Raw genomic sequence first — 14,706 nt, forward strand, 5'->3', positions numbered from 1 at the left:
TGATTTAGCTCTGATTTTTATTTTTTTACCCTTTCATGAGTCTATTCACAATTTTGCAAATATTTCTATGTTGTTTAAATAGTTACATTTTTAAAAAAGAAACGTACTGTTTTTAAATACAGAACACAAATATTGCATAGAATTAAAAAATATTTAATATGATCTTTCTAGGGATTTTTAGCAAGGAGGGAAATAGCCAATTACTTAGGGTTTTCTTTAAAATAACTGTACCCATTCAACAGTTTGTTCTTACCTTTCTTGGGTTCATTAATAATGTATATTAATTATCAAAATAGTCAGAAGTAATCTCATTCTCAGAGTTTTAACATTTGTTTTTTTCTCTCTAGCTGAAGGACACAAAGTCAGCAGATCAAAAAACAACATTGCTCCATTTTCTTGTAGAAGTATGTGAAGAAAGCTATCAGGATGTCCTGAATTTTGTTGAGGATTTTCAGCATTTAGATAAAGCTAGTAAAGGTTCGTATAACTAAAAGTTTTGATTGTGAGTGCATTGCAGTGTCTTTTGTGTGAGATGATGCTTATTTTTCATTAACATCATTTTAAAAATAGACACTAATAGTCTATGTTATAGATCAGTAATTGGAGCTGCTCTTGAAGATATTTATTGTTCAGTCCTCTAATATTTACTACAGGATTTCCCATTACATTTCTTCTAACATATCTTCTAGAATCATTGTCCAAAATTGATTTCTTTGATAAGTTATTTTCAATTAAAAGATTTTATACTGTTTCTAACTTTCAATCTTTTATATGATAACTATAGTACAATCACTCAGTGTCTTTTGATTCAGAAATGCAGAAAGACTGTCATACCATCACTTAATTTTATTTATTTGTTCTAAACATGAATCAGAACAATTTTGTCTTCCCCGCGTGTATGTTTTTCATGCAACAGTAGCATCGGAAGTCTTGAAGAATAAATTCCTCTTTTTACTGCTTTGTCATGCAGTATAGAATATGGTAAATCTCAGTACAAGCAACAGCAAGGGTTTTTTTGCAGTTAATCTCTTAATTAAGAGTGCCTTCTCCATATTTTATCACAGCTTAAGTAATTTAAACTGACTAAGCATGGAGTTAGAAATTGATGTCACCTCAGCACTCTCCTAGTCTAGTAGGAAAAGAAGATTGGATGGGCTGTCGCAGTTAATCATTTTTTAGTTTATGTCAGTTTGGAGAATATCAGTGTTTATCTGTATTGCTTTGTACAGTGTCACTCTTATGCTTCAGTCAGTCTCCCTGCCATAAGCTACAGCTTTGCAAAACCTGCTTCTGATAGACAACTTGAGATAGTGGTCACTCACATAGAGTTTGCTTCCTGTTGTCATGGTTCTTAAAGTTTCCAATTTTAGTTGGGGCATTATAACCACTTAGAAGTTCAAGTTTTGTTAAGTAGCTGTCAGATGCTTCAAGCTTTTCATCTGTTTGTAGTGGTAATGGAGTTTCTGCTGTATATAAATTTAGTATTTTATGCATTATATTCAGTGGTGACTGGCCACTGGGGTTTTTTAAATTTTTTATTTCATTGCTAGTATGTTATTAGCTGTATTGTGGTTGAATTTTGCATATCAGCCAGAAAAATTAAAATGTTCCTTATTAAAAGCGATTCTTTTCAGTGTATAAGTCATCTTATATGAAGCTGCTGATTGTCTTCTGAAAAGCTTGAGATATAAAATACTGACTATTCAAAGAGAAGCCAGTAAAATTATCAGTCCAGGCCTTCTGTTCTTTTTTAGGTATCTGCTATTGACTAGATGAATCTTTGATCTCACTCAGTATGTTGTAGGATGGAAATCAATGACCACATTTCCAAGTTTATATATTGAATTTATTTCAGTGTATTACGAGATGCATTTTGTATTTCAGTTTTACTGTATAAAAAAGACAAAGACTTAGGATATCTTTAACAGATTAGCATATGGGGGTGTTCGTTTATACTTCGTTTCCCTGCCTGTAAGACTCAATTTTGTCTAGAAAGACTCCTCCTGCACTGGAATTTTGGAAAATCCAGCAGATCTCAAAGGCTGCAGCTCTTGGGGTATTTTTTTTTAAACCTTTTAGTGCTTTTGCAGAAGTATATTTTTACAAATAAAGTTGATTTAATATGCACCAACTTTTAAATGAAGTGACTTTTAATGAAAATTAACGAAGTGACTATTTTTGCTTGAGCTTACCAAAAGATCAGTTCAAAAAAAATCTGTGAATCTGTGGTTGTGATCAGCAACCAACATAATGGACTCACCTGACCAGTAACTTACTGATATGTTAATGAAGAATTAACAAGTTGACCAAAAATGATTTGCATTGAGGCTAGTGAGCTGGGAAACACAGCAGATATTACAAAGCGTCATTATGGCTGCTAGGGAGAGTGATAGAGGGGAAGTCAACAAAAATCTTTTATCTTGATGATCATCTAGGCAAATATGCTTATTCCCGAAGAAATACTGGTTGTGTTAGAACAGAATTTGGGTATTGAGGGCTTAGAGCATCTCCTCCATTCCAATGTACTCTACTTAGTGCTTAACAAGAATAATCCATCCTGGGTTGTATTTACTGGTGACAGTTCAGACTTCCAGTAAATTTGGAAATCCACTCGATCCGAAGGTTATATCTAAGGGTTAAAGGCTGCTGATAGTACAGAAGGAAGGAATTCAGCCTGGGTTTTTCCTGTGTAGGAAGGTTCTGTTTATCTATATGCAGCTTTGTTGGTCAAAGCTGTTGGATGAGGAGATATATCATTCTTTTCTGGTTTCGTATCATATCAATATGGCATTCAATTTTTCTGTGAACCATATAGGTTATATTTTGTTACAGTATTTGTTTCTAAATCCTTTTCTCTACCTTTTGTCCTAGCAAAGCTTAGGGCCTTGTAGAGGTGGCAGAATGCCATTCCCTTCATGGTTTCACTGAACTTTGTGCTCTGAAGTAATTTTTAAAGTAATTCCCAATAATAAATTAATGAAATTTGATAAGAACATTATTTACTCTCATACTTTTTTGCAAGTTGTCTTTTTAATTGAGATGTTTTATTTCCTGTCTGCATCTTCGTTTCTTTGAATACAATAAGTTCACATTTTATCTGTGGCATAAAGGTGTTATTTGCAAATGCTCTTTAAATTATAAATCAAAATTAATGTCGCAGAAAGATGTGTAAATGCCATTTGAACGATCTTAACAGAAAACTTTAAATTGAGCACACGGTATTAAAATGGGAACTATAGTATGCATTATTGGTTTTGGTTTAATCATCATCAAGTGGTGGTTGAGTGTTCTACAAGTTTTTTAAACACATTTCTTAAAATATACTTTTTTTGAATTCTTCCTTGACATGATTGTCCATGTAGCCAGCTCACTTATAGCATACCTTGTATCTTTTTTTATTTGTCCTTGCTCATTCTTAAAACTGTCAACTTATTTCTGGTTCCAAATGATGAACATTAGAATACTACGATGTTTAGCAACTCATTTTCTTTTTATTCTTTTTAGAAGAAACATTCTTGCTCCTTTCATTTTATTAAATATTGTCCAGTAATTGTCATACAGGAAGCAGTTAACACAGCTTGCAAGACTTTAAGAGCAGTGGCAAGGTCTGTTAATTGTGAAGCTAACATGTATTTTATAAATGATAAAACATTCACTATATGTAAATTAATTATTGCATTAGAAAAAATAAATTCTATTTTTTTAAATATAACTTTAGTGGGCAAACAGCAAGAGACGTGACTTACGTAATTGTAGTTTACTTCAGGGTATTTGTTTTTTTCTATTAAATGCTAAAGTTTTAGTTTCTACTTTTATAGTATTAGAAGTAGACTTAATTCACTGTTACAGTACATGAATTAAAGATCCTTTTTTGCTTTGAAGTATAACAAATCCTGTTCTTTAGGTACTCTTAGATCAGCAGGAGGAACTTTCATTGCAGCTAGTGAGCTTACTGATATGACAGTTCCTGAAGACTCATGTAATTAAAGCTGTCTCTTCTTTTAAACATAATGACTTTCCTGCTTTTCTATTAGTATTCCAGACAAGAAATATTTCGGTAATTTAGTACACTTTACTAATTTCTTTTTTTATGGTATTCTAAAGATTTATATTGCATTTATCCAGGCTGCTGTTTTATTTGATTGACTCTAATTTATACAGAGCTTACGGGTAACGGTGTATAGAGTCTTCCTTTCATATTCTAATAACAACATAAAACTGCAGGTTTTCCTTCCTCTGAAAGTCATTAACTCATTGTCACTTTACAAGTAACTTATTCATTTTTGAAACTTTTTTCATAGATAATTAATTTCACTTTTTTTTTTTTAAATAAAAAAGCTAGGAACCAAATTGTAAATACGAAGTTTAATCTATATTCATTAAAAAACAGAACACCTCTACCTACAACATTTAAAAACATTAGAACAGCATGAGAGAACAATATTTGTATATATGATGTAAGCAATCTACATGTCAAAAAGAAAGGTGGGTTTTTTCTCCCTATTACAGAGTTTCTGAAAATCTGTGGCAAATTTCTCAGGACTATTAAATAACATACTTTCTGTAATGCATTGCCTGGGCTTTTGTTCTCTCTTAGGTCACTAATTCACAGGGTGCGTTTTCAGGTAGTCAGGATTGTTGTTTGTGTTTGAGTGGGGTTTTTTTTGTGCTTTCAGAAAACATTACAAACTTCATGAGTTACTCCATACTGCATTATACTCAATCAATACCAAAATCAATAGATTGTTCCACTCTCTTGCAGATTAGGCAAGTTTCTAAGTTCTTGTAGAAGACTCATAGTGTAGAATGGTAGCCCATTCAGAGATTTACTTTGAAAAATATGTATGACTAACATGGTAACAATTTTGTCGTAATTATGTCTTTTTTAAAAATAATTTCTTTTTAAAATGCAACATTAATTTTTCAGGGGTTTTTATGTAATATATAGAATGTTTCTCTGCCTTAAATGATAGTTTTCAAGAATGATGGCTATGAAGAATAACCAGGAGACTTGCTACTAACCAGAGGTCCGTTTTTAGAGGTCTTTATTTATTCTGTATCTGTTACCTGAATTTTCTTTTTTTGGTGGCTCTTCAGAGTATTGAAAAAGGAGCGGAATCCTTGTATATTCTCAGAGAAAATGTTCATTCTCATTAAATGTTAATTTAATTAATTCAGTTATTCGGTAGGTAGCTTCACTTATGGTATACAATTCATTTGTGTTTTTGTTATTTTTCTTTTGTGTAGGTTTATGAAATACAATTGAAAGTAACTATTTAGAGATTTCCATGAATGGCAGAGAATAATGTGACAGATGGCTTATATTGCAACTTTCTGGTACACACAGGGCTGTAACTCAAAATCTAGTGGTAACAGTCACAAAATTTCAGGAATCAACCTTACAGGGAAAACACAGGGTTTATCCTCAAGTGCAAATCACTCTATTACTTGCACCTATGAGAACTTGATCTGTGATCTTGTTGGTTGCATATTAAGACAGGACCCAAGAGCAGTATCGAGTGTATCTTATGCCTTAGTTTATATGGAAAGAAGCCAATGTATGCTTTACAAGAGCTATTGAACACTCTGTCAAGTTAGTCTAGAGGCAGCAAAACAAACTAAGCATACCTTGCACCAAGTGGAAAAAAAAAAAAATCTTGAAAGAAATGTTGACTTAATTTCAGGAATTTTATCATAGTAAAGAATTTGAAAATTGCTCTCAAAGTTGGACCAAATGAGAATTAGTGGAGTAACTGTATAAACAAGATTGCAATACTTAATTTTGTAAAGTAATTTGGTTGTCTGGGGAACTGTTGTACCTATTGTGATTTCTAAATATTTACTGTTACTTCAGTAAAAATTTACTGTTACTAGGAGTAGCAATGTCCTAGTGAAGTGAGGTGATGAGACAAAATTAAGGGCTGTTATTAGAGGAGGGTTAGGATATCACAGTCAAGAAGAGGACTATAGTGTGGGTGTGGAGGTAATAAAGAAGAGAAAAATATTTTACTTAATTACATTACCACAAATACAAATTAGTTTAGAAATTAGATCAATATGCTTAACTATTGAAAGATAAAGTTACAGAATTGGCTTCTTGAGATGTATTTTCCTTGGTGGAAAAAAGCAACTATATACTTTAAGACGGAGTTAGATAGCTTATAACAATGATTATATAAATATGGCACTCAAAATAGTAAATACTGAATTTTATGGCTCAAGAGATAAACAGTAGTAGGAATTGAAGTTTTGATTTGATTTAGCTTTCAAACTAGCCTCCTATTAACTGTAAAGTAATGATATTAGCCTTAAAATAAATACTGAACTGTAACAAAGTAATGACAAAAACTTCCGTATGAAAAAAGGGTTTTGAGATACCATTGTTTAAAAAGATTAAAAAATTTTAAAAAGCTGTCTTTTTTCTTGCTTGTTGTTGTCAAGACTGAGAAAGCATGTAATATTTTTAGCAATTAATTTTCCAGTATTAGAGAGCACTAAGCAGTAGAGGAAGTTATAAAGTAAATATTTGTTCATGAATGCAGTACTTAGAAGACTATTTCAAGCTCTAGATTATGTGAAAAAGATTCTTATAGAAGACTGAAAAAGCATGTTATTTTGTTGCTGCTGTTTTTTGAAATTACTTGAAGAGGACTTTTTTTTAATCTTGGAAATGTTAGGCTGAAAATATGTATCTATTTAACAGAAATGTACCATTTCAGACATAAAAATGTCTTAAGCATTTAAGATATAATACTAAGGACATTAAATATTTGCAAGGGAAATTCATGGTGGTGTGGTTTAAGCACACCTTTAAATATTTCTAAAGTTTTGTGTTTGTTGATGTTTTTTCCACTCGTTTATACCTGTAATGGATAAACAACTCTGGCTCTATTGAGACAGAAAGCCTACATCCTCGACACACTACTGCCATATTCCTATCTGAACCATTTTATAATAAATGGAACTTGTTGAAAATAAGTAATTGAACACACCTTTGTGTGATTTTTTTTTTTCCTTTGAGCGCATTTCACAATATAAAAATGTTGGTTTTAAAAGCCGATGGAACTTTTGCAATACCGTTATGTATTTCTTGCAAATAATCTCTTATTTATTTTAGTCTTCGTGGCTTTAAGTTATGCAGAGTACTGTTATCTGGCAAGTAATATTAAGATACAATTATGCAATGAACTACTGAAATCTAACTCAAATACTCTATTTCTTTTAAAGCATAGAAATGTATGCATCACTTACAAGGATGAACTAGCAAATCAAATATTAAGCAAGAGTTTGAGTATTTGTACATTTTTACCAAAACAACGCTTCAGTTTTGATACAATATTGAAATATGTCAGTAGTCCATGAAAGTAGCTTTCTTTCTATATCAGCTTCCATTTATCCAACAGTTAAGTATCATGGCCAATCCCTGGTACAGTCCTTGAGCCCCTTGTTATTTAAACATGTAGATGGTTTGATCTGTAGACAGATCAGAATTCAGATAAAGCTGTTCAATACTTTTAATTTCATATTTTTTTCAACTGGGTATAAATATCTGGATGTTACTGAAAGATTTTATTGCTGTATAGCATTTGAAGTGATAACGAGATTAAGACAGACTATTATTGATACTCTAAAGGGGAAAAATTGTAGATATCTGCTAAATTACTAAGAAAAAAATATCAAATGGGTTATGCAGGAATCAGTTGCAAGAGGAACCTTAAAATGGCTGAAAGGACAATGGAATAGAAAAGCTGAACAGTCTATATATGTTGTGCCAGTATATAGACCCTTGAAGGTGACCAAGCGTAATTTTAATGAGTAGGGAAGTGTTGCAAGTGCATATGTATGTACGTCAGGCTTGTGTATCTCCCTACCTATATATCTGTCTCAAGGAGTTAGTGATTGCAGTGATGGGATTGTTTAGAAGAATGATAAATCTAGCCAGTTTTAAACTTTTGTTTTAAATTTTACTAGGCTGATATTCATTAACATTTCATGCTAATGGTTCATTCTTAATCATTATTAATCACTATGTATTCAAAGCAGTTAGTTATTAACAATCATATTAACAAATTATCTGTGAATATACAATACTGCAGTCAGTGCAGTACTTCATAGTCTGATTCACCAAGGGTCGAGGTGATGATACTCAAGAGCTCTTCAGTGAGAGAAGCTGCAACTGATGTGAGGGTTGTCTTTCTCTTCCCTCCTCCAAATTTGATTTCTGCTTTCATAAGATGATTCTGTCTCTTGACAACTTGTAGTCCACCACTGCAGAGTGTCACTGTGCAACACTGGGGGATGTTACTTCCCTGTGCTGTGGCAGGTGCAACGTCCTATTGCTTGGCCATTTTTCCCCTTGCCTTACCAGCTGCTTCTCTCTTTCAACAGCAATCTAATGAGGAATAACTGGCCATCAGTGAATTGTTTGTCATTCACAGGTTTCTGTTTTCAACTTTTGCCCATATTTTCAAGTTCTGAGATTAAACTGTACATTGTAAAAAGAGATGTGTAGTACCAGGCTGTTATTTCACCCAGGAGGTTCTCAAAAGTTAAGTTTATAACAAGTCTAGCAGGCCAAGGCTCTTGTGTAGGTAGAATAGGGCACAGTTAGTATAAGGTCTGAGGCCTATTTCTACTTGTGATGGTATTATTATTACTGGGGAACTGGGTACAAAAATGCTTATGCATTGTTTACGAATTGCACTACATTAGTGTGCTCATATTTGAATTCAAAATAGGAGAAAATTAATTAAATCCTGCTTAGAGAGCTGCTTCTTTCATGTGTGCAACTAGAGTCTGCTTTGGCAACAGAAGGGAAAGACCAAGGGCTCAAGAGGCAATGGCATTGTCTGAGCTTTGGGGAAAAAGGGATTTCAGTAAGAGTATTGTATATGCCTGTTACACACACATGCTAAAACAAAACAAAAAAGAAACTCAGAAAATGGCTATAGAAGACAAGACAAAACATGATCTTGGGAGAAATAAAGCATAAATACTGTATTTTCAGTCTTCTGTGACACTGAGTGAGTATACCCAACTAGATCTTATTTCACTGTTAATAGGTATTTCAAGTCTTTGCTGGTGTTTACAGAAACTTTCTAATATTTTGCCTCTAGAATATTTCTTCATGAGTGGTCTAAACCATCTGACAATACAGAGGTGTTTTTTTTGTGATTTTTTTTTTTAGGCTATGTTTTGTCATTTAACTTTACTTTTAAATGCTACATCAATAATATGTTGGCAGTTTTAGAGAATTATTCAGTAAACTCTGTCCATCAGTCCAGTCTGAAGTTCAAATGGGAAACGCACTAGTATATTTTCAGATTTTCTTTTTTTTTTTTTTATGATATGGTATAAGTTTTCAAGTTTTCTGCATCGGGCTTGTCACTGTTACTCTCTCCCCTCAGAATACAGGGAGACAAAAGTAGTGAAATATCTATAGGCAAGAGGAAAGTTCTCTTGATAATGGAGATTTCGACCATCCAAGAAAATTATACAGGGTGGGCAGCACATAGGATTGCCGAAATATCTATTGCAAAAAGTAGCGGAGGTTAACAGCAATATAAATGAGACAGCACACAAGTAGCTTTGCTTTGCTTTGGAGAATTATTTCTAGGATTTAAGATAAAACAAGTGTAGTCTCAAAACTAGATGAAATATTGCTTTAATTTTAATCAAGAGTAACGATCTGGGGATGGGGGAGAGGGGCAAAATGTCTCCATAGAAATTTGTTGAAAGAAAAATCAGAGTACTGTATTCTCACATTGTGAATACCAGTTTCCATTTCTGCATTCTGAGATATGAAACTAAAAGTTTAGCAAGTGCATTTTTTACTAAGTTTTGCTGTGGCTATAGTGATCATAAACTACAGAATATTTAAGAAACTGAGGAGAAAAGAATGATTTGGGCAATTGCACATTTCTGACAATATGAAAGTTTATAGAGGAAAGAAACAAATGTGAAGATTAATGAGAGTAGCATAAAATGAAATTAATTTATTAGTAGTAGACTGATCTGCTCGCTTTGGCTACTGATTTTTTTTTATGCATGAAATCTGTGTTGACTTCTTTGAAATCAACTTTTGTTGATTTCTTTCTATGAAATCGGACTGAAAGCAGTTGATGCTATGTAAAATGAGAGAATATTCATTAGAAAAAAAAGTGGAAGAAACATAAAATACTGTTTAACAGGAATATGGCAAAAGAATAAAATTGTGATATTGAACCAATGAGCATCTTTGATAAAGGCTTAGATAGCTTTGCCGTCCAAGAGGGAGATTGAGTTGTCATCACTGAATGATCCTGAGGAATCAGAGTAAAATAAATGAAAATCGATAATATGAAGTACAATATCATGCATCTGGATACTGTAGTAAGAGCTTCGGTCAAGAAAAAATGATATTTTATTGTAAGATAATCAGGTAAGGTATTTCCAGTAGAACTGTAAAAATAGTAATGCAGACTTTAAAAGGGCTGGTGAGTCATCACTTGAAATACTGTGTAGAAAGGTTTTAAAACAGAAGCAGAAGAAGAGGCTTCTGAAATAATCATTGTATTATGATTATTATAATTTATTGTATTAGAAAACGGGAATCAAGAGAGGAAAATTTAAGAACAAAGGGGTGTAAGAATTCAGAGGGTACAAGTGAGGAAGTGTTCAGGCACACATGCATTGTATTCAACAAAGACCTTGGTTTTGTGGGCTCAGTAGCATTCACAACTCCAATCATAGAATAATAGAACCGTTTAGGTTGGAAAACGACCTTTAAGATCATCGGGTGTTCACCTAACACTGCCAAGTCCACCAGTAAACCATGTCCCTAAGCACCATATTTCATAGAATTTCATAGAATTTCTAGGTTGGAAAAGACCTTAGAGATCATCCAGTCCAACCGTCCCTAATCTCCCATTAAACCATATCGCTAAGTAGTTCATCCACCCTTTTCTTAAACACATCCAGGGATGGAGACTCAACCACCTCCCTGGGCAGCCTATTCCAGTGGCTGACAACCCTGATAATCTTTGACTTTGTTTCCAAACTCTCATATCAGTTGTTTACTTCAGTTTGACTTCTTCTTATATCTCAGTCCTCCCAGGATTAGAGGTCAAAGTTAGGGTTTTTTTTTTCCCTTTTCTGCCATTCTTCTGTGTCCCTTAATATTTTATACCATGTCTACTAGAAGAGCACGAGGGAAGGTTGGCAGGTATTTCATGTGATCTTTTTGTTGAAGAGTTGCTTATCTTTACAGATTTGATTTTTTTTTTCATGTTTTCATTGAATTAGAAGTTGCAAAGACAGTAGTACCAAGCTAATACCAGTATATTGTGATCTAGCCTCTGCTTGAGGCTGTCACCAGAATTGTAGTCTTAAAGGAAAATATATCTAACAGTTGTGCACTGCTGAAATCAAAGGAATGCTGATTTTTTTATATTCAGGAAAAACTTAGTACAGAGGGGAAAAAACCTCCTTCTAAACAAGGTAGAGATGTAAGGATGCTTGATCAAATATGCAACTATTCAAGGTCAAAAGAACTAAAGGAATAGAAATACAAAATTGGCTTTTCTGGAAGCAAGAACTCTACAATCTCATGTATATAACCTGTTAATCAGCTCTAGACACCGAGTTGTGTGTTGGTTTTGCTTTTTTTTTTTTTTAATCTGAGTAAAAGAATGTAGCTGTTACTCAGCTGCTACCTGCAGCTGATGTAGAGGCTTTTTTGGTGGGTTAGGTTTTTTGTTGTTTTGTTTTGGTTTGTTTTTAAACCTGTGAACTTGCTGAGTCCCATCATTCTGACACTTTAATTTTATGCTGTGAACTCTTTTTGTGCAAGATAAACTACATTCTGAAGACTCCTATCGATAGTTAGATGAAGTACAAGGTATTATAGTCTGCGTTTCTTAGCAGCTTTCTAAGTAAATCAGTGTCAGAAAACTGTGTGTGCCTACCCTAAAAGGCTTCTTATGACAGCGGAAGTATGAGTTTATAATAAAATCAGGTTTGTTTCTGGAACCTGTGAAGACTGAAACACATCTGTAGTCAACATCGTCAGCTTCTAATTTTAGCTCTGCTTCCCAAACAAGACAGTTTCTTAACTACTGAAGACAACTGACCTACGTGGTGATGATTTGGGCTTACAAATCGCTGGTTGAAAGTCTAACATAGAATTGGAAAACAGTGTTTTAGAGTAAACAGAGGGTTTTAAAAACTGTGATTATAAACCAAATGATGAATTATAAATTATAAACTGAACATACATTTATAGTCCCTTATTCTTTTTAGAAAAGTTGATTATCTCAAAATTGTTTAGGGTTGTTTGTGGTTTTTTCGTAGGTTACATTAGCATTTTTACACGTTTCCATTGATCATTTTATAGTTGTGTTAACCTTTCTGCTATGAATGGAATTATAGTTGCTATGCAACATTTTACTCTAGTCATTTAGAGACTCTGTCAGTCTTTTTATGAGAGAAAGATATGTTCAGTGTGTGCATCTTACATTTTCCATCAAATAACTCTACTCAGAGGACGAAATCATGGACCCACCACAGATCCTAGTAAGATCATAGGGCCACAAACTTTCTCCAGGGATTTTTTAGATGAAGTTTAAAGTAGCTTTACCTTTGTAAGTACAGTATATTATGAATGAAATAAATAATGGGAAAAAAAATCAGATCATTAGACTAAAATTCAGAGTATGTTCTTATCTATAGATATAGTTTCTATGGAACATATATAAACATTGTTTACTCCATCGCAATCAGAAAATTAATTTTAACTGATTTCAATAATATAAATCCAAGGTAGAATAGATGCTAACAGGAGTTATCCTCAGGTTACTATTTTGATCTTCACATTTTAATAATCTATTTACAGACCAAGTGTTCAACTTTCTTTCATTTCTTCAAATGAATGAAAGTTGTATTTCTCCTTTTCCGATAAAGAAAATTTGCACTTTTTCTACATTCTTCTATAAATCCCTTATGTTTTATTTCTACTCTTCTTTTTCCTCAGCCCCTGTTTTGGTCTGCTGTACCTTCTGAAGTGCTTGTGCTTCCCTCCAGCTTGGCAAGCACTTTCACTGTGACAAATTCTGCTGTGTTTTTTACCAGGCATTGTGCTTTCAAACTAGGGAATTGAGTCTTAGGTTTCAGGTGTAGGTGTTTAATAGCCCTATTTTCTCTGTTTTGAGGGTCTTATTTTCTTTATGATGTTCCATACAAATGTTCTTATTTTCTGTTTTAACAAAATGGATTGAAGAAAGCTTTGTATTTCTTGGAGTAGCTTCAAAACTTGTCCTTTGGTTAATCAGAAGAGGCAGATCAGCGTATGTATATCTCAGGTTATTTAAAACAGACTATTAATTGCAGTGCAAAACCTTAGGCATAAGAATAAAACAAAATGCAATGTTCAAACAGTACACATCTAATCAGAATAAGGCAACCACATAAGTGAAGGGAACTGAACATTGTAGAGTGACCCCCTCATTTTGTATTGTGATTCTTTGTGTGCCTTTATTTCAGAATTAAATATGTAGTATGCTGATTTGGATAAGGTTTTAACTCTTGTATTTTACAAACAATGTTTCTTGTTTAAGGTGTTAACAGAATGAATGTTCTGTATTTTAGTCTCAGCAGAAAACCTGGAGAAGAGCCTGAAGCATATGGAGAGGCAACTCCAACAGCTTGAGAAGGATTTGCAGACTTTTCCAGTTCCTGAAGATAAGCACGATAAGTTTGTAGCAAAAATGTCGATATCCTTTGGAGTATTCTTTAAAAAAAACAAAACAAAACAAAAAAAACAACGCAAACAGAAATAATTTAACTTTTTTTTGCCAAAATCCCTTTTCTCACTATTTATTTCAAATCCTACAGCCAGCTTCACTGTCTGTCTCTCTTGTAAGAAAGCCTTGTGACATGAAGATACTTAATTAAAGCAGAAAAAAACATTCTTTCACTTGAACATCACCACCAGATGATGGTCATATATGCTTGGCACTGAGACTAATCTGGAAGCAGAAATATCAGATAGAGAGACAAGTTGAAATTTCCTCTGCAGGCATGGTTCTAGCTGGAAGGTTATTTTGCTATGTATAAAGGCAGGGATACTCAGGAGACAGTCCTCTTGATTAATCTCATACTATTAAATAAAAGATGGCAAGGGACACTGAGGCCAAGTGGATATACTGGTTCTTAGTGCATTATTTCCCATTTCCTCTTCAGTAGACTAGGTACCACCAAAGTGTTTACAACTTAGCTTTAGGCCTTCTCTGAATGCTGTGGTTTATCTGTAACCTTTCAATGTTGCTACTAATTTTTTGTAAGGTCGGGTATTTTGTTGATGAGGTTGTTCTGTTTGTTGTTGTTGGCTTTTATTTCCAGCTTAATGTGTGTTTGAGATACGTTCAGCCCACCAGCATGGTGTCTCTATAGTATAAAATGTAAGTTTTGTCTCTGAAGAAGCCAATAGCATAATAGGAGAACTAGGAGAGGGATCCTGAAGGCAAGAGATAAACTATTGCTAGGAAGTTAAAGGAAAACATATCCATGATAGCTTTCTCAGAAGTATTGCTAGGACTATGCAAAGTCTGTACTTGTTTAAGAAAATTATGTGTGATCTAACAAGTTAGGAATGGGAAGCACGTATTAAGAAGTCAAACCTGTGAAAAAGGACAGACTATTCTTAATCCAAAATAGTCATTATCCTGGCAC

The 14,706-nt window shown here is 33.4% G+C and overlaps 1 protein-coding gene across 1 annotated transcript in view; it reads left to right on the top strand.

Moving 5' to 3' along the window:
• DIAPH3 (diaphanous related formin 3) overlaps nucleotides 1-14,706 on the top strand; it is a 250,682-nt gene that overhangs the window by 143,912 nt on the left and 92,064 nt on the right. Inside the window, exons 23-24 of the mRNA XM_086611740.1 lie at nucleotides 348-477; nucleotides 13,624-13,748. Coding sequence (XP_086467866.1) covers nucleotides 348-477; nucleotides 13,624-13,748 — 255 coding nt within the window. The remainder of the gene's footprint in view (nucleotides 1-347; nucleotides 478-13,623; nucleotides 13,749-14,706) is intronic.

The sequence above is a fragment of the Tauraco erythrolophus genome, chromosome 1 (assembly GCF_009769465.1).
Source record: "Tauraco erythrolophus isolate bTauEry1 chromosome 1, bTauEry1.pri, whole genome shotgun sequence".
NCBI classification, from domain to species: Eukaryota; Metazoa; Chordata; class Aves; order Musophagiformes; family Musophagidae; genus Tauraco; species Tauraco erythrolophus.